This window comes from Canis lupus, chromosome X (assembly GCF_011100685.1).
Source record: "Canis lupus familiaris isolate Mischka breed German Shepherd chromosome X, alternate assembly UU_Cfam_GSD_1.0, whole genome shotgun sequence".
NCBI classification, from domain to species: domain Eukaryota; kingdom Metazoa; phylum Chordata; class Mammalia; order Carnivora; family Canidae; genus Canis; species Canis lupus.
Window position 1 is genome coordinate 110,538,632 of NC_049260.1, and position 20,289 is coordinate 110,558,920.

A 20,289-nucleotide genomic window follows, 5' to 3' on the forward strand; every position below is an offset into this window, starting at 1 on the left:
ACTCGCCATTACTAACCATTAGGGGCCTTTCTTCTTCTTCATTGTCATCATAAGAAGCATAGAAATAGCTGCTGGGCCATTCCTCGGGGTCTTCAGAGATCTCTGCAGGTGATGACATCTGCGCCCAGACTATAAGAAAAACATGGAGCAGGGCAGTTACTTAATGGTGCTGGTCCATCTCAGGGAGAGAAGTAAAACTAACTGTTAACAATCAAGGCTGAAACCATCAATGGTCCAAGAACAGTATCTTTATACAATAAAACCTCTGACTAGCCTGTACTAGTTTAGAATTTCTGATATTTCAGAAAGGGCCCAGAATGTCATATACCCTTTTTACTTTTTAGGATGGTTTCAGGTTGGAGTTGATGGGACAATTATTAAAAATAATAAGTTAAATAATGTTCCAGGGAATATTTACCCTTTCTTTTTTTAAATGATTTTATTTATTTATTTATTTATTTATTTATTTATTTATTTATTTATTTATGAGAGACAGATTGAGAGAGAGGCAGAGCCACAGGCAGAGGGAGAAGCAGGCTCCTCTCAGGGAGCCCCATGCGGGACTCGATCCTGGGACCCCGGGATCATGCCCCGAGCTGAAGGCGGCGCTAAACCACTGAGCTACCCAGGTGCCCCTATTTACCCTTTCTTAAAGAAAATAATTCCTTCCCCAAAATTTTTTCAAGGGCATTTTTATTACTCAAATAGCACTTAGCACACTCTACCAGATATTATTTTTGACTTGTCTTAACTCTCTTATTAGGCAGAGACCATGTGTTATGCTTTGTATGTCCTCTAAGAGCCTAATGCATAACAGGTGCTTAATTCATAAAATATATTGAATTGATAGAGATTAAGCAGTCTAACCTAAGCAGAAAATTAACAGACTCTCATCTTGGCCACACTAAACTATTCGGGTTATCTTCAAAAGTCATGTCAACTTTCCCTGACTTGGTTTCCTAATCTGTCAAATGAAGACATTGGTACTAGGCTCTCTCCTGACTGCTCAGGAGGCCACAGCATAGGTGACCCGAGGGAAGTGGATTTCAGCTGAACAAGATTGTCATTACTTGTTTCTCTTCCACTAGTAGAGAAGTATGGACCGTCCTATCTAAGTATCGAGTATCAGGCATCTGTTGAGCATTTCTGGTACACATTTCTCTAGGAAAGTCTGTGCTGTTTATCCAGAGCTGTTTAGGTGCTTCTACAGCACCTCGCACTTCTCTGTTATAACACTTACCATATTTAATTTTAATCGCTTGTTGAATTATCCTTCTACCCTCCTGGTTTCATATGGATGGCAGCTGAGTGTATCTTAATTACACTGTATGCCCAAAGCTTTGCACAATTCCAGGCACACAGGCCATGATATATTTGCTGACTTAAAAAACTTGTTTGAAATCAGCTTAAATGAGATAATTTGCAAAAGAAAACTAAATATTCCAGCTGTAAATGACTCTTCTCTATGCATTACAGCTATGGCATATGTGTTTTATTCATCTCTGTACTATGTAGAAGGAGTTCCCACACTTGAGCATGCATCAGAAAGAATCACTTGGAAAACATGTGAAATCACAAATGGCTGGGTCTCACTCCCAGAGGTTTTTGTTTTTGTTTTAAGATTTTTCATTTGTTCGTTTGAGAGAAAGAGCACATGAGCAGGGGGTAGGGGCAGAGGGAGAAGCAGACTCCCCACTGAGTGGTGAGCCCACTGCAGGGCTCCATCCCAGAATCCTGGCATCATGACCTGAGCCAAAGGCAGATGCTTAACTGACTGAGCCACCCAGGTGTCCTCCTCCCCGAGTTTCTGACTCAGAAGGTCTGGGGCAGACACAGAGAATCTGCCTTCCTTAAAAGTTCCCATGTGATGCTGATGCTACTCGCCCAGGTACTGCTTTGACAACCAGCCACCTGCAGTACCCACCAGAATATCTTGCATATGCATCAGGGAAATACAAATCAAAACCACAAGGAGATACCACCTCACACCAGTGAGAATGGGGAAAATTAACAAGGCAGGAAACCACAAATGTTGGAGAGGATGTGGAGAAAGGGGAACCCTCTTGCACTGTTGGTGGGAATGTGAACTGGTGCAGCCACTCTGGAAAACTGTGTGGAGATTCCTCAGAGTTAAAAATAGATCTGCCCTACGACCCAGCAATTGCACTGCTGGGGATTTACCCCAAAGATACAGATGCAGTGAAACGCCGGGACACCTGCACCCCGATGCTATAGCAGCAATGTCCACAATAGCCAAACTGTGGAAGGAGCCTCGGTGTCCATCGAAAGATGAATGGATAAAGAAGCTGTGGTATATGTATACAATGGAATATTCCTCAGCCATTAGAAACGACAAATACCCACCATTTGCTTCGATGTGGATGGAACTGGAGGGTATTATGCTGAGTGAAGTAAGTCAATCGGAGAAGGACAAACATTATATGGTCTCATTCATTTGGGGAATATAAAAAATAGTGAAAGGGAATAAAGGGGAAAGGAGAAAAATGAGTGGGAAATATCAGAAAGGGAGACAGAACATGAGAGACTCCTAACTCTGGGAAACAAACTAGGGGTGGTGGAAGGGGAGGTGGGTGGGGGGATGGGGGGATGGGGTGACTGGGTGTCGGGCACTGAGGGGGGCACTTGACGGGATGAGCACTGGGTGTTATTCTGTATGTTGGCAAATTGAACACCAATAAAAAATAAATTTATTAAAAAAATAAAAATAAAATAAAAAATAAAATTAAAAAAATAATATCTTGCATATGGAAAACAAAAGAGCCTTATAAAAATGGATTAACTCTGTTTTCTTTATACGAAGGTAATAGGTAGATTTTCCAAGTTAACAGTGGGAGAAAACAATGTGCACAGCCACGAGTCTCACGTCCCTAGGACCGTTACACATACCTGTATTGGCTTCAGCCTGAACCGATGCAATTGCCTCCCGGACCTCCACCATAGTGCCACTGTGTTCCGATTCAGTTTCTTCTGCACCCATAAAAGATCCATGCTGCCTCCTGAAACAGTAAATGTGTAAAAATAAGTGAGCTTTTATCCAGTTTAAGAATAACAAAAAATTAAAAATGGCATTTTTCCACTGATTACCGGGGTTAAGAACATGCTCTGAGAATCATTCAAACAGAGCTGATTTCCCCCTTAAGTCTGTAGAATGATAGTTCATGATATAACAAAAGCTTAAATTCTAGGATCCAAGCCAGCAAGGTCTCTTTTTAATATGCAAGGAGAAAATTACTGCCTTCTGGACCCACAGCAGGTATATTGTTTAAAATTCCTATTGTGTGCTGTATTATATACTTGAAATTTGCTAAGAGGTAGATCTTAAGTGTTCTCACCACACACAACACACACAAAAGGATGGTTGGGATTAATAACTCACAATGCATACATGGATCATATCAAGTTTTACTCTTTAAATATCTACAAATTTGGGGATGCGTGGGTAGCTCAGTGGTTGAGCGTCTGCCTTCAGCTCAAGACATGATCCCGGGATCCGGGATCGAGTCCCATATCAGGCTGCTTGCAGAAAGCCTGCTTCTTCCTCTGCCTGTGTCTCTGCCTCTCTCTCTCTGTGTATCTCTCATGAATAAATAAATAAAATCTTTAAAAACAAATATCTATGAATTTTAAGTGTCAACTGTAATTCCATACAGTTGGAAAAATGTAAACAAAAAAATCCCATAAAAAGAGGAATTTATTGGTTCATGCAACAGAGTCTAAGGACTAATGCTGAATACATACAGATCCAGGTGCTTAAGCAACGTCATCAGGAATCTATTTCAGCATTGCTTTTCCACTGTGTTCGTTCCCGTTCCCTGCTGCCCTGTTTCCCCCAGTCACGTGTGTAAGGAGAAGTGGCCCTAGTAAACCTAAGCTCATAGGCTTAATAGAACTTTTCATTTCAAAGGAAAAAAATATTAGGAAAAAAAATATTGGAAAAAAAAACTATTCCTTCCCAATAGCTCCCATAAAAGTTCTGGCGATGGCCATCACGGCCTCTGTTGGTCTCCCATCTCCATCCCTGAACTAGGAGAATATCCATACCTCCTCTCTGATTGTCATATGGGCTGAACAGAACAGAGGAGGTTCTTTAAGGGAAAGTCAGAAAAATATTTAAAAAATCCCTGCTGCTTGCCAGATGATCTTTTAACCTCAGTGTATTAGGTAAGGTATATATAAATGATACTGAAATTTTAATTTGATTAATACTGTTGGGTTGTTTCATCTACTATAAAGTCAATTACTATAGGAAATCTAAAGACTTTCTTTCCATAATCTATCACAAAAGATTGAGTATTGTGACTCTGGAAGATAAAGACTTCCACTGGGACTTTTAAATGATTTTCCTAAAGCCCCAGATGAACCAGCACTTTGATCTTGGTTTTTAGCTACCTTTAAAAGATAATATGCAACAAAGAGAAAAAGAGTATTTTTATTATATTTTAAATTTTATAAAAGATTATATTTATCTATTTCAGAGAGAAAGCGAGCATGAGCTGAGGGGACAAGCAGAGGAAGAGGGAGAGAGAGAGGGAGAAGCAGACTCTCCACTAAGCAGGGGGCCCTACTCAGGGCTCGATCCCAGGACCCTGGGACCATGACCTGAGCCAAAGGCAGACATTTAACTGACTGAACCAGCCAGACATCCCTTTATTTAAAAAAATTTTTTAAAGAATATTTTCGGGTCACCTGGGTGACTCAGTTGGTTAAGTATCCAACTCTTGATTCTGGCTCAGGTCACGACCTTAGTGTCATGAGATTGAGCCCCATGCCGCTCACCACAGAGTTAGCTTAAGACTTTCTCCCTCTTTCACCCTATCCCTCCCCTTTCCCTCTCTCCCTCCATCCCTCTCAGAAAAAAAATATGTAATTATTTTTAATAAACCATTCAATGATCCTTGTATCATGCAGATGACACTGTATGGTGAATTTCTGTGCAAAGGCTTTGGAATCAGTGTGGGGATTCTTTCTGCATATATGCACGTGTTCTATGGGCAGCTCTGCCTTTTAGGATTCCTAGAGGCAAATATGAAGACATCTCCAAACCAGCAGCAGTGCTACCATTTAGGACTGCTACCTTCCTCAAAGACTTCATGGTTGTATGCAGGCACAGTTCCCTCCCCAGACCCATACCTCCTCTCTGATCCATACATAGAAAGAGAAGCCAAGTTGCCAGCCAGCTGTCTCCATCTAGGGACTATGGAGCTGTGGGCCAGCAGTGCCTGCCAGTCCTTCATCATTCTTACAACTCTCTTTCTCCAATCAGATTGAAGGTGACCAAAAATATTTTGAAGAGAAAACCAGGAGTGCAGCCACTTTTCACCTACACATCACTCCCCCTCAGAATATACCGAGAACAAAGCATTTGTAATCATGCTTAAAAATTAGCCCAAACTCTCATATTATTTTTAACATCAAGGAGAACAATGGGATAACTGTTGAGGACTGTCAGGCTCCAAGTGTAAGGATAGAGCTGAGAAGATGATGTGTTTAAGGAATTTGATGAGTAATTGCTAAAAGGGAGGGTAGTTTCTGTCTCTGAAATACTTGATCATGACACTGTCTCCTGTACATACAAAACCCAGAAGATTGCAGGAGTGATATTTCTTCAAGAATAATCACTTACTCATCATTCTGCTGAGAAGAAAGCTGATCCTGTTCCATTAAGGGATTATGCTGCTTTCGTTTTTTAACTGTGGATTAAAACAAAGCTTATGGAAGCATCATTGAGAAGCCACACTTCTTCCTTGGAAACCAATGTCCTTCACACATGCAAGTGCCCCCCCACACACACACACATAAACAACATTCCCATGAGAATTAACCTTCAAACGTGTGAGGTAACCAGAGGAAAGGCTGGTCTGGATTTAAAATATGGAAAAGGACTGAAGTATGTAATATTTTATCCAGAAATTCAAGTTTATAACTATAAACATCATCATTCCAACACCACCAAGCAGTGACGCCTTAAGGTCTTTGGTAGAGTTGACTCCTGAGAAGGGTTCAGAATTAATTTAACGCAGTTCGTTTGCTATAGTACTTTGCAACTGCTTCTCAAGCACCAGAGTTCACTTTCTAGTGTAAAGTTCATTCTCCAAAAGAGTTTAAACAACCCCTTGAATATTGACTTTCTACTAATTAGTTTAACAAACCCTTTCGTTATAGTCTAAAGTAAATATCGGCCCCATTCCCTGTACCAACTATCACAAAACCTAAGTCAATGATCTGTCACTGTACTTATTCTGAAATTACCTGTCATAAGTTCCTGTTGCTTCAACAAAATACTTCTTATTTCTTTTAACCATGTCATCTTCACATCTACGTTCGGAGCCTAAGGATGTTTGAAAGGGGGGAGGGGGAGACATGTTTCCTTTGAAAAAGAACCCTTTCTAATGAAACAAATGCAACTATATATATCAAGCATGATCCACATCCTAAACCAGTATATTCAAACTGTACCATTTTGCTTCTGAAAACTTCTAAGAAGCAAGTTAAGTAGCTATCAGTGAGATGACGTAAGAGTCAAAACCAAAAAAAAAAAAAACAAAAAACAAAAAACAAAAAAAAAAGTCAAAACCATTTTGAACCCTTAAAAAACAATGCTCAGAGAAAAACTGGAACATAACCTAACTTCATTTTCCTTTGTAGGAGGGTCCTTTTATTTATTTATGTATTTATTTAATTTGGTGGGTCCTTTTTAAAACTATAAATGCTTTTATGTTTAATTTCAGTAAAATAAAACAAGTTCTGTTTCAGAAAAGACAATCTGCTATAATCTTGATAACTTACAAGTTTGTAGAAGGATAGCAAGAAGTCCTACATCTAAATCAAGCCAAGAAAATATATTTTTATGGATTCTAATCACCTAATGCAGAATTACAACAAAGAAAAAACACAGAGTACTCTGGACGTTCACATTGTCACAAGTCATGATACAAATACAAATTTTCTCATTCCTCTCCTCTTCTCTGAAACAGGTTGGGCCCTTATAGCACATTAAGCCAGAGCTTTAAGCATATTCTTATTTTGATCTTTTTCATAAGATTAAGTGTACTGTTGAGCCTATTTTTCAGAGACAATGATCAAATGTGACCTGTTATATCCCTGTGTCTCACAATCAGAATGCCAAGCGCAAGAGGCACTCAGAACCATTATAAACCTGTAACTCCAGAAACTTGATGGGGACAGAGATGCACCTGGCATGTTCTTGGCTACTAGCTAGAGTTGGTAAGTATCCTGGTGTGGTTGTAAAAATTCAAAGCCCTAGAAAACCTCAGCGGCACATCTCAAGTTAGAGAAACCACGTGCAACTGAAAACTGAATACCTGTGTCACAAAGAATATTAAATAGTATTTAAGTGACCTGCAGGAAAGGAGTGAGAACTTTTATAATAATGTAACCAAAATTATGCATGTTTGCAAAACTTAGACTTTCATGTCTTAATGCACATTACGGTTTCTAAAATAACATTTCAATGGCAGGGACACCTAGGTGGCTCAGTGGTTGAGCGTCTGCCTTTGGCTCAGGGCGTGATCCTGGAGACCCGGGATCGAGTCCTGCATCGGGCTCCCTGCATGGAGCCTGCTTCTCCCTCTGCCTATGTCTCTGCCTCTCTCTGTGTGTTTCTCATGGATAAATAAATAAAATCTTTTAAAAAAATATTTCAATGACCAACCTGGACAATATAAACTTCTTCCTTGCCAGCATACCAGATTTCAAATTTGCGATTATCTCCTTTTACATATTCGGTGATGCCAACTTCATCCATCTGTAATAGGTCAAAATTTTCATGAGCATTTTATTTGGAATATGCAATTACATTAAATCCACCCCTGTCATATTCTAAGTGAGCCAGAATTTCTCACTTGGCAAAATGCACATTTTAGATTCAAAGAATATGAAATTATAAATATAATCACAGACCTATTTAACTGTTTTCACTGAACCATGCACTTACAGTATAAGTTACATGCTCCATTCCAGTGATTGAAACATATGTTACGAATCTGAACATCCAGCTACTCCCCCTAAGATTGAATCCTGTTATAAATTAACTGCACACTATTAAAATAAATTATCATGTCAGACACAGGACTAAAAGTAATTAGACACCAATAAAAAAGCGCATACAAAATTGAGTTAAATCACTGCTTTTAAAAATCATTTGTCAGATAAGTTTATCTTAGAGATCATTACTTATCTCTATAGAAGTTTTATAAGTGAGAAACATCCAATTTATGTGGTGGAGGGGAAACCAGCGGGGTACACAAGGCTCCCCTCTATTTCCACCAACCTCTCAGCTTCCCTAGAAAACAAATGATCTGACATAGGAGAGTGAGATGTTCTTGAAGCCAGTGAAATTTTTATATGCGATATCTCTTCCTTACCACGATTTTTCTTTTCCATATGATTATGCAGAACACAAACTCTTCCATTTGTGCTGTGCTGCTCATAGCTTGGTTAATTCCATTTTGAGCAATTTCCCTCCCTCAAACACACATTCTCTTTCAGTCTTCTCCTGCCTTGTCTTTTTGTTCAATTCCAGTCTAATTATCTAAAGGAATATCTCACTCTCTGTTCCATTTACAAGTCCCCCAAACGGCCCTAACTAGAGCAGATAAGCACTACAAGTACTGCTAGTGAGATCACATATCAAGAGAAAGAAAAGGGATTGTGCTCAGAAATGAAATGAGATCTATACTCACAAGAATCTCTGACACCTACCCTGCATGTAGTCAGCAGTGACTTCCAGAATCTCCAAAAATATCTTCATATTCCTACTCAACCGCTCTAGCTAAACCTACTTTTGCTCAAGCATCAGGATTTAAGATAAATAATAATCTCATGTTCAATCTCTATTTCAACTGCATTTCAACACACACTTTTCCTTCAATATCGTAAGCTGGATGGCGTGTGGAGCTCGAGTCTGAGAGGCCTGGGAACTCCATCTCTGCCTATTAGGAGCTCTGTGTTCTGGTGCAAAGTGTTTAACCTTTTTGAACTGCATTTTTTTTCAACTATAAAATGGGAAGAATACCTACTTCACAGAGTTGATTAAAGGACTAAATAGCTTGCATTAAATGCCTAGATCATATAATGAGTTTTTTCTAAGTATATGACTTTGTTTTCTAAACTTTCCCTTATTTGAACCACAAAACAGTTTTGTGATTTTTTTTCATTGCATACATATAGCACATCATTATGGATTAAATGAACTTTTATGAGTTACCCTGGAAACCTAACCATGATGTCTATCAGACAATATTGTCCTGAGTTCCAAGCAACTCACACTTAGTTCTACTGGAATACAATCCATTTGTGTTTTGTGGATGTATATATTTTCTCAAATAACAAATGATAAGGGTTTTATTGAAAGGCTTTTAAACAAAAAAAAAAAAAAGAAAGGCTTTTAAACATTATTAAATGTTACTATTCAATGAAATGTTTACTATATCATGAAATTCAGTTTTTTAAAAATATATATTTTATTTATTTATTCATGAGAGACACAGAGAGAGAGGCAGAGACACAGGCAGAGGGAGAAGCAGGCTCCATGCAGGGACCCCGATGCGGGACTCGATCCCGGGACCCCAGGATCACACCCTGGGCCGAAGGCAGGTGCTAAACTGCTGAGCCACCCAGGGATCCCCCTGAAATTCAGTTTTAGACTCTAGAGGTAGTTGAAGGTCTAACTATATGAGTATAGTTATGTAATATAGTATATAATACATATTATATATAAGAAAATAACAAGGCTGATTCTATAGTCATATCCTAATGGTAGCCTCTGCCACATTTCACATTTTCATTCATATTTGTGGTAGCTATGAGTCTCAATGTGTCAAGGGTTGAGGACTCCAACTTTCAGTCTAATTTTTTGTCATCAAGGCAGTGTAAAGATGTCAAATGCCTTGTTAAAAGTCACCTGGTGACTCAACAACTCTGGGATTGTGACCAACAACTACCAATCTGAAGACTTTTATTTATATCTCTGGAATAGAGTCTACTTCCTTCTTGGGTCAGTATCATTTTAAAAATTGATCTTGAATCACACTAACAAAAAATATAGCTAAAGAAACTAAAGTGCTATGAAGCAGTTAGAAGCAAGATACTGGGTATAAACCAGTAATGTGGCTATATCTTAAAAACAGTTTCAGAGACAAGAATAGAAAGAAAAAAGAGGATTATATCAGCATATGATTTATGAAAATTGAACTAGATGTGCACACAGAACATGAATATACATTTAACAAAAACATACAAACTGAAGGATATACATCAAGTAAATTAGAATGGTTGTTACAGGGGTAGAGAGGAAATTAAGTGTGGAGAATAATGAAGGAAGGAAGGAATAAAAGAAGGAACAAATGAAACACAAGGCCTTCCAGCATGGCACAGTCATTAAGGGCATGGACTCTGGAACCATCTGCCTTGGTTTGAATCTGTGCTGCACAGCATGTCTACATGCTCTTAGACAAATTACGCACTTCTCTGGAACTTGGCTTTCCCATCTTCAAAATGGGGTTAATAATAGTTCCTACTTCATATAAGGTTGCTATGTGGGTTAAATGAGTTGACATTGCTATTTATAAACATAGGACAGTTTCTAGCAAACAGTAAGCACTATATGTATGTTTATTAAGTCAAAAAAAAAGATGATGATAATGCATGAACTGAGGAATGTGAAGAACTCAAATCTCTGCATCTGACTGTGACCTTCGGGCCTTTCCTTTGCATAGAAGTGGCTGACTTAAAATATAGCACACAATCATCAGGCCATGGGGATCTAGCCTCATAGGATGAAGTCAAGACAACAGTCCAGTAAAAGTGACAGGGAAGTGGCTCAGCGGTGGAAAGCATTCTGCATCCATCCTCTCAAGCAAGGAGAAGACTCTGAAACCAGTAACCCCAATGCTCATGTCACACACTGACTAGAATTGCTAGCCATGATTTAATCCTGGAATCTCACAGTAGGAAAGCAAGAGGGTCAGCAGAGTGAGGCTCAAGAAATAGCCAAATTTCCATCTTTCTCTGTCAGCAGGATCACCATTTTCCTGGTACCCCTGGTCTAAATCTTTGCAGGCATCACTGAATAATCTTTTTATTAAAAATGCTAGGCCATTCGAATGGTAAATGGTTCTCCAACCTTTTATTTTCAGGCTGTAGGTGTCCTTCTGTCTAAAATGAGTCTCTTGTAGACAGCAAATAGATGGGTCCTGCTTTTTTATCCAGTCTGAAACCCTGCACCTTTTGATGGGGTTCACATTCAGAGTTACTATTGAGAGATATGAGTTTAGTGTCATCATGATATCTATTCAGTCCTTGTTTTTGTGGAATGTTCCACTGAACTTCTTCTTAAAGGGGAATTTTAAGAGTCCCCCTTAAAATTTCTTGCAGAGCTGGTTTGGAAAACTGTGTGGAGGTTCCTCAAAGAGTTAAAAATAGACCTGCCCTATGACCCAGCAATTGCACTGTTGGGGATTTACCCCAAAGATACAAATGCAATGAAACACCGGGACACCTGCACCCCGATGTTTATAGCAGCAATGGCCACGACAGCCAAACTGTGGAAGGAGCCTCGGTGTCCATCGAAAGATGAATGGATAAAGAAGAGGTGGTCTATGTATACAATGGAATATTCCTCAGCCATTAGAAATGACAAATACCCACCATTTGCCTCGACGTGGATGGGACTGGAGGGTATTATGCTGAGTGAAGTAAGTCAGTCGGAGAAGGACAAACATTATATGGTCTCATCCATGTGGGGAATATAAATAATAGTGAAAGGGAATATAAGGGAAGGGAGAAGAAATGTGTGGGAAATATCAGAAAGGGAGACAGAACGTAAAGACTGCTAACTCTGGGAAACAAACTAGGGGTGGTAGAAGGGGAGGAGGGCGGGGGGTGGGAGTGAATGGGTGACGGGCACTGGGGGTTATTCTGTATGTTAGTAAATTGAACACCAATAAAAAATAAATTTAAAAAAAATGCTAGGCATGGGGCACCTGGGTAGCTCAGTCAGTTAAGCATCAGCCTTTGGCTCAGGTCATAATCTCAGGGTCCCGGGATCAAGTCCTGCGTCAGGCTCCCTGCTCAGTAGAGGGGGGTCTGCTTTGCCCCCCTCCCTCTGCTCTGCCCCTCACTCATGCTCTCTCTCTCAAATAAATAAATCTTTTTTTTTTTTTTAATGCTAAGGATTATTGGGAAACCAAAGGAAACAAATCAGACTGATTTTTGTTCCTTCAAATGTCAGGTATTGTTTCTTTCCTGTGTCTAATAAGTCACCAAGCCTGTCTGCCTACCTTCCACAGAAATGTTTCTTGCATCTATCCTACCGTTGCCACAGTAACCATTATAGTTTGAATTCTCATGACTTGGTCCCATCATACCAGTCCCTCTTTAATGTACTTTAGAAGCATTCTGTTGCCCATTATTGTGACAAATTAAAGGTAAAAAAAAATCAATACACACCAGAGATACTACATCAGGTATTGACTAGGTCACTCCACAAATAAAAAGTTAACCAAATGCATTTGGGTCCAACATGCCTGTGGAGATCAAGTCTCTTCCCCAGAAATAGATACACGGACAGCAAGCGATCTAAACCCCAGATGAGGTCAGCTATACAATCGTGGTTCTCAGTCAATGCTTACTAGAGATATACAAGACCAATGGAGATTTTGGGGATGTGGAGGTGGGTTGCTAAGAGCAAAGGAGCAACTGGGTATTTGTTGTAAAAACAGCAAGTTTTAAGGAAACGTTGTGACAGCAGGGAAAGTTGGCAGTAGAGAAAGAAGTCCAATACATAACTCTGGGCAGGAACTTTATTATGAACAGCATCGGACTGTTGACCTTCTGGGAGAATTAAAAGCAGGGCCTGCTTATCTGGTAGACTCCTGAGTCAAACACCTCAGAACACATTGCTTGTCCTCTTTATCACTGCTGCTGAAAACATTAGCAATCCTCAAATGGTTTGCTAACCTTTTTTTATGAAATGCTCATAAAAAATGACTCAAATGATAGTAGTTGGGGAATTGACATGCTAGTTTTCTCTACTCTCCAATTTTGCTATAACCAGTATTATACTGCCTTTACACTTTATTTTTTATTAAAGATTTTGTTTTTAAGTAATCTTTACACCCAATGTGAGGCTCAAACTCACAACCCCAAGATTGAGAGTCTTGTGCTCTACCGACCGAGTCAACCAGGTGCCCCCTGCTTTTACAACTTGAAACTTGAAAGGTAAAATTACCTAGGTGTAAAAACTAAAACTACCAAACTCACCAACTACAGGCTTGTATGAACTGGAAGTTCCTCTTGTCAAATGTCAAAACCAGCTGGGAATATCACTGGACTGCCAGTGACTCCCTCAAACAATACTGACCTCATTGTAATACCAAGCTGTATTTAGGACAAAAGGACGGTTTGGTTATAGAAGAAAGTGATTTCAAAGGACAGGATGGATGTGGGCAAGATTCTGCTGTGGGTGGCTTTGGACACTCAGGAGGGCAAGGGGTAAGGAATAAAGGAGGGATAGAAAAAGAAAGGTGGAGAAAGGTGGGAATATGCTAAGCACAAAAGTTACCCACTTAAAAAAAAGTTACCCACTTTAAATTGCATTGGGGAAAAAGACCAAACTCTTTCCTCATCTCTCCTGTACAGTAAAGGCTCCCTGCTACCAAGACCATCAACTCTACCCAGTACCACTGGTAAAAGAGTACTCATGGGGTTATGGGTAACATCCCATAACTTCAGACTGTGCTCTGCAGGACACTAGGAAGCTGCCTTGGGGACTGCTTGGTATTGGAATGAGAGAGGAAAGGAAGGAGGTAAAGCTCTGCCTTCCCTCACTCTTATTTCAAAAGTTATGTGTTGCCTGATTTCAATATAACACCTCTACTTAAGATTTTGGACAGCCCCAGTGGCGCAGCAGTTTAGCGCCGCCTGCGGCCCAGGGCCTGATCCTGAAGACTCAGGATCGAGTCCCGCATCGGGCTCCCTGCATGGAGCCTGCTTCTCCCTCTGCCTCTTTGTCTCTCTCTGGGTCTCTGTGAATAGATAAATAAATTCTTTAAATTAAAAAAAAAAAGATTTTGTGGGCTGGAGGTGGATAAAGCAGGTGAAGGGGATTCCAGGGTACAAATTTCCAGGTATAAAATAAGTCCTGGAGATGTAATGTGCAGCATGGTGACTGTCACTAACAGTACTCTATTGCATATGTGAAAGCTGCTAAAAGAATAGATCTTAAAAGCTCTTATCACAAGGAAAAAAACTGTAACTGGGTGTGGTGATGGATGTTAACTAGATTTACTGCAGTGATATATATTTTGCAATATATACAAATATCACAGCATAATGCTGGACACCTAAAATGAATATGATGTTGTATGTCAATGACACCTCAACAAAAAGATTTCATTTAAAAAAAAGGATGTGAAAAAAATAAAAATTAAATAAATAAAAATAAAAATAAAAAAAGGGATGTGCAATCAAAGTATAAAACCCACTCATCTCACTTGAAAGGGTGTACCAACTTTTACATTATATATATATATATATATATATATATGTGTGTGTGTGTGTGTGTGTAAAATAACATTACATTACACAATTTAAATGATCTTACTTTCAAACAGTGCTTAAAACTGTATGACGGGTATCTATCAGAGCCTTCTCCACTTTCAACACGCCTCTTACAGAAAACAATGGCTTTTTCGTACAGGAAGAGATGCCGCTGCATTGGTTTGAATCTAGCAAAATCCTTCATTTTTGTAGCACCTTTCTTGTGTCCAATCCAAACACTGAAAGCACCCTGCATTACCATCTTGCCCAGTTCATTTAAGTTTCCCTACAAAGGAAAATCGACAGTCATCAGTACAAGGCACAGCTACATTCAGACCCCTGACATCAACATTAGACTGGGTGGCTTGAGCTGCTAAAGCCCTGAAATGCAATTTGTACAGTTTCTAGAATTTTATTTATCAGAACTTTTTACATTAGAACAGGCCATGTGTCACACAGGCACAAAATTACGGCGTGAGCAAGAGACAGGAGAGACCTCCTTTTCCCTGGCTCCTGTCTTCCTGCAGAGGTCTTTCAACTAGGGTAGCTCCCCCCATCTTCTCAATCTGCCTGGCGACTGGTGTCTCCCAGTGCAAGCATTACTTTACTCTAAAGACTTGATTTTTTTTCTTCTGAATTTGTCTCAGACTAAGGCAAGCAGCAATTCTAGGACAACACATCTCCTTAGAAGACCCAAACATTTCCTTCAAGCAGGAAATCCCAAGGTTGGAGTTGGGTGTAGGCTCACAAGGACAAGGGGAATATCACAAACTCATTCGGCTGCTGACCTCAAGCCAATTCTCCATTTAGCACTGTCAGTAATAATGCTGACATTTGGATCTCCATTTTCCTCTTTTTATTTCTCAATTGGTTCCAGGAGACAAAGAAAGAAGATCTTGACATGCTTGCCCACAAAAACTGCAACGATCACTAAAATTTACTCACAATATAGCCATTTATTGCAATCTGATGCATAGAGTCATTAACCGACTTCAGTAAATCCAGCATTGTGTCAAGCGCTTCCTTTAATTGTTCAAACCCAGGGCAGCCTTTGCTATATTTCAGTAGCTCCTGTAATTACAAGTCAAGAATTAAAATTAATATCAAGCAGATATTAACAGCTGAAGAAAATGAATACATTTTTGGCTAACATGCTCTCAAGGAGGAATCCAAAGATAATGCCACTTCTCGAGTAGTATCTTTCATTTGCTATTTGTCATAGTAAGAAGACTCTATTTTAAAAACTGTGTCAAAAAATTTGGGAAGATTAAAAAAATTTTTTTTTAAATTGGGAAGAAATGGAATAAGGACTAACACTATCAGGTAAAGGGCACTCAGTGTTCTTGGAACTGCAGAAAAACAGCTATTAGGACACATGAGAGGTTGATTTTTAAGGTAGTCACACATGCAACAATTTGGTTTTCTCATTTTGCAGAGGCCACAAGACATTGTGCTGATACTTAACGTGACATTGTAGTAACCCTTTCACTGGACATGAGAGGTGTGCCACCTTCGGCTTTCATTGAAAGGGCACTTTTGGAAATATAGTCACAAACTCCAAGAAATATTTGTTTGGTTCTTCTTAACGATAGTAAGAGTTCTGCACTCATTACACATGCATCAATGTAACCTGAATCAGCACAGTAAGGCGAAGGAGCATAATAGTGCCAGGTCCAGCCTTCCTGCTCACCTCCTACCTCCTCGCCAGCCGCTTCCTTTTTAATGGCTCTGCTACCTCTGACCCACAGAAGTAAGTAAAGAGAGAAACAAATGCTTCATGTAATTACCTTTAACAGTAACTGATATTTAGTGATTCGCTGCACGGGTTTGAGTAAATACGAATCCAGACCAAGTCTGTGCTTTAATTTTCTTTGACATTCCTGTCATTGAAATACAATTATCAATAAATTTAAATTAAGACATGTACCTGTGAAAATGGCAAGTGTTCACTGATTAGACCCAATGCATGCAGGTTTCTTACAAATCAAGGAAAATCAACCAGGAAAACCGCTACTTCCATACGGCGTGGAAATTGTAAGCGGCCGTGAATATAAAAAAAAAAAATATTGTAAACGTTATTTCAAGGGATTGGAGTGGTAGAAAGGGCAAAAATTTCAAATATGTTAAGTTTTTACATAAAAATGTACACTGATGTGGAAGGGTTAAAAGACAAGAAAACAATGAATGGCCAGAGATGAACATGAGTAACAAAACATGACTGCAAATCTAAGAAAATGAACAAAAGGTTCAGCTCTGCAGGCCGAGGCCCAGAAAAGAAACAGGTTGTACTGAATATAAATCAAACTGGGCATGAGAAGGAGTTTTTTTTTAATATCACAAGAAAAATATAGACCTCATCAACCGATGCTATATTTCATCTGATTATGGGCTCACTGCCACGATAAATAGAAGGGTCATGACTTTGGGTCCTGGGAACGTTCTAGGGTTCATAGCAACAGCAAGATGGGGACGATTAGGATGAAATGTGCGTGTAAGAAATACAGAACACAAAGAGAGTAGGAGAGGATGTACATGTGTAAGATCCAGGACCTGCCTCTGCCTAGGGGAGTAAAAACTGCTATCCAATCTGATTCAAACAGAGGGGGCACCAGGATGGCTCAGTCAGTGGAGAATATGACTCTTGATCTCAGGGATGTGAGTTTGAGCCCCACACTGGGGGTAAAGATTCCTTTTAAAAATCAAATCTTTAAAGAAAATTCAAAAAGCAACGTGTGGTTAACGATTTTGGAGTGATACATGCATTTAGCTCTCCTTATTCATGAAACCCAACTATAAATGAGATTTAAAAGTTATTTTTGCAAGACAAAACTGAAAGTTACCAAGATGGGAGAGGAAAAACCATCAACCAAATATGAAAAGTGAAAACCAAACTGACAAGGGATAAACAACTGCGCACACCAGAGAAAAGTCAGTCTCAAGATGGCAGAGGGAAAAGCCAAGGAACAATTCAGTTTATTTTATAGAATCGTGTCCCCCTCCTCTCCACAAAGACTCCAGAACGACAGACGTCAAGTACCTCTGAAAGTGGGAGATGAAGGTGGGTTTGAAAAAATACGGTTGTTTAAAGTCTGTCCAAGAGGTAGATACTGGGATGGGGGTGGGGGGCGCCCGGGTAGCTCGGTCAGTTAAGCATCTGCCTTCAGCTCAGGTCATGATTCGGGGGTCCTGGGATAGAGCCTCATTTGGGGCTCCCTGCTCCATGAGGAGCCTGCTTCTCCCTCCCACTCTGCCCCTATCTCCCACTCATGCTCTCTCTCTCTCTCTCTCTCTCAGATAAATAAATAAATCTTTAAAAAAAGAAGTAGATAACAGGGGCAGTGCGGGGAAGAAGTAAGTAGATACTAACAAGTGTTGGTGAGAGTGTAGAGCAATCAAGACACCCTCATTCACTGCCAGCAGGAATGTAAAATGGTGCAGCAACTTTGGAAAACAATCTCACAGTTCTTCAGAAAGTTACAGAGAGTTACCAAATGACCCAGCAATCTCACACCCAGGTATGTGGCCAAGAGAAATGAAAACATATGTCCGAGAAAAACTTGTATACAAGAGGTGGAAAAGAATCAAATTACCATCCATTGATGAATGGGCAAATAGAACATCAAACACCCATACAATGGAATGAAGAATTGATCCATGCTACAACATGGATGAACTGCGAAAACATGATGCTAAGTGAAATCCACAAAACACAAAAGATCACATATTTTATGCATCTATTTATATGAAAGTTCAGAACAGGCAAATCCAGAAAGATAAAAAGCTTACTAATTGCAGAAGGCTGAAGGGGTTGGGGGCATATGGTAGATGATTACTAAAAGGTATGCATGGGGTTTTTTTGGAGTATGAAATCGTTCTTAAATTGGCTGCAGTAATGGTTGCACAACATTGTGGACACAGTAAAACCACTTAACTGCACATTTGAAAAGGGCGAATTATATGGTATTTTAACTACATCTCAATAAAGCTGTTACAAAAAATTAAATGGGCTAAGAGTTTTTTTTTTTAAAGAGAGAGAAAAAAGAAGGGAGAGAAAGAAGGCACCTGGTGGCTCAGTTGGTGAAGCATGCAACTCTTGATTTTGACTCAGGTCATGATCTCAGGATTGTGGGATCAAGCCCCATAACAAGCTCCATGCTCAGTATGGAGTCTGCTAGAGATTGCCTCCCCCTCTGTGCCTCCCACGCCCCACTCACATACTAAATAAATAAATCTTTATAAAATGTTTACAATGGCATATTAAAAAAAAAGTAGAGAAGGCTCTCAAAAATCCACACTACTATGCACAACTATGTGGCTGCCTCTCCCTCTGGATAGCAGAACAGATGTGTATCTAAAAAGAGTAAAACATAAGGCCTTTGAACTAGGGAATACCAGATCCAGTTGAAGACAGAGTACCATACTGAAAGCAAAGAGATTACTTGAATATTTATGTATCAAATTAAAGACTCTCACCCTTTTCCCCCAACTTGGCTACCAGAACATTGACAACCAGATCCTTATTCACCAGGTAGCAGACTGGGGAATCTGACCAGCCTGAGAAAGAATATCTAAAGATATAGATGTGGGGATTCCACCAAGGAAACACCTTGACATAATCACTCAACAGTGAGAACCATGGTCAATTAATCCACAAGTGCACAAGATACTTCCAATGAACTTTTTATTCTAGTGCTTTCTCTTAAGATAAGTGGACAAACAAATATCACTAGACATTTGAGGAAAGTATCTAACATGAGTGACAGGAACAAAACAAAGAAAAAGAAAACACAAAACCAATCTAAAGACAACAGAAATCATGCAAGAAGGAAAAAATTATACTTAAAAGGAAAATCTATTATTATTACTCTCATATAAATAAGTGAAGATACTGAATTCATGAAACAAAAACAGGGATCTACTGAAAGGAACATGGAGAGAACAAAAAAGGGTACAGGCTCTTCAAATTGAAAAACTTAATGGTGGAAACAAAACCCTCATTAAAAGGACTGAAAGATGAATTCCAGAAAACAGAACAGGACAAAAAGCCAGAAAATAGGAAAGATAAGAGAATTAGAGGACTGGTCAAGGACATCAAACATCTCTACAATAGGAATTCCAGAAAGAGAGAATAGAAAAAATACTGGAGAAAACCAAAGAAAAAAATCCAACTAAGTTTGGACAAGAGTTTCCAAATTCAAAGGGATCACCATAAGGCTAACATAATAGATGAAAATAGTGCCAACGTCATGGCACAGCGCTGAAATTTCAGAACCCTAAGGATAAAAATGTTCCCATAAGCTTTCAGAGAGAGGACAAAAATGGGTTACACAAAGGATTAAAAATCAAAATGGCATCAGATTTCTTTTTTTTTTAATTTTTATTTATTTATGATAGTCACAGAGAGAGAGAGAGAGGCAGAGACACAGGCAGAGGGAGAAGCAGGCTCCATGCACCGGGAGCCCGACGTGGGATTCGATCCCGGGTCTCCAGGATCGCGCCCTGGGCCAAAGGCAGGCGCCAAACCGCTGCACCACCCAGGGATCCCTGGCATCAGATTTCTTAACAGCAACACTGGAAGCCAGAAGACAAATTCTAGGAAAATGGTTTCTTATATAGAATTCTATACCCAGCCAAGCTAGCAATCAAGTGTTAGGGTAGACTTTTGTACACATGGAAGCTCTCAAAACTTTTACCTATCAGGCACACTTT

The 20,289-nt window shown here is 39.5% G+C and overlaps 1 protein-coding gene across 5 annotated transcripts in view; it reads right to left on the reverse strand.

The window, feature by feature from the left end:
* MCF2 (MCF.2 cell line derived transforming sequence) overlaps positions 1-20,289 on the reverse strand; it is an 83,615-nt gene that overhangs the window by 10,478 nt on the left and 52,848 nt on the right. For all 5 annotated transcript variants that reach the window (XM_038588441.1, XM_038588439.1, XM_038588442.1 and 2 more), the window contains 8 exons: positions 16,368-16,460; positions 15,526-15,651; positions 14,645-14,866; positions 7,694-7,786; positions 6,271-6,349; positions 5,645-5,711; positions 2,908-3,017; positions 17-129 (listed from right to left, as the gene is read on the reverse strand). In XM_038588441.1, coding sequence (XP_038444369.1) covers positions 17-129; positions 2,908-3,017; positions 5,645-5,711; positions 6,271-6,349; positions 7,694-7,786; positions 14,645-14,866; positions 15,526-15,651; positions 16,368-16,460 — 903 coding nt within the window. The remainder of the gene's footprint in view (positions 1-16; positions 130-2,907; positions 3,018-5,644; positions 5,712-6,270; positions 6,350-7,693; positions 7,787-14,644; positions 14,867-15,525; positions 15,652-16,367; positions 16,461-20,289) is intronic.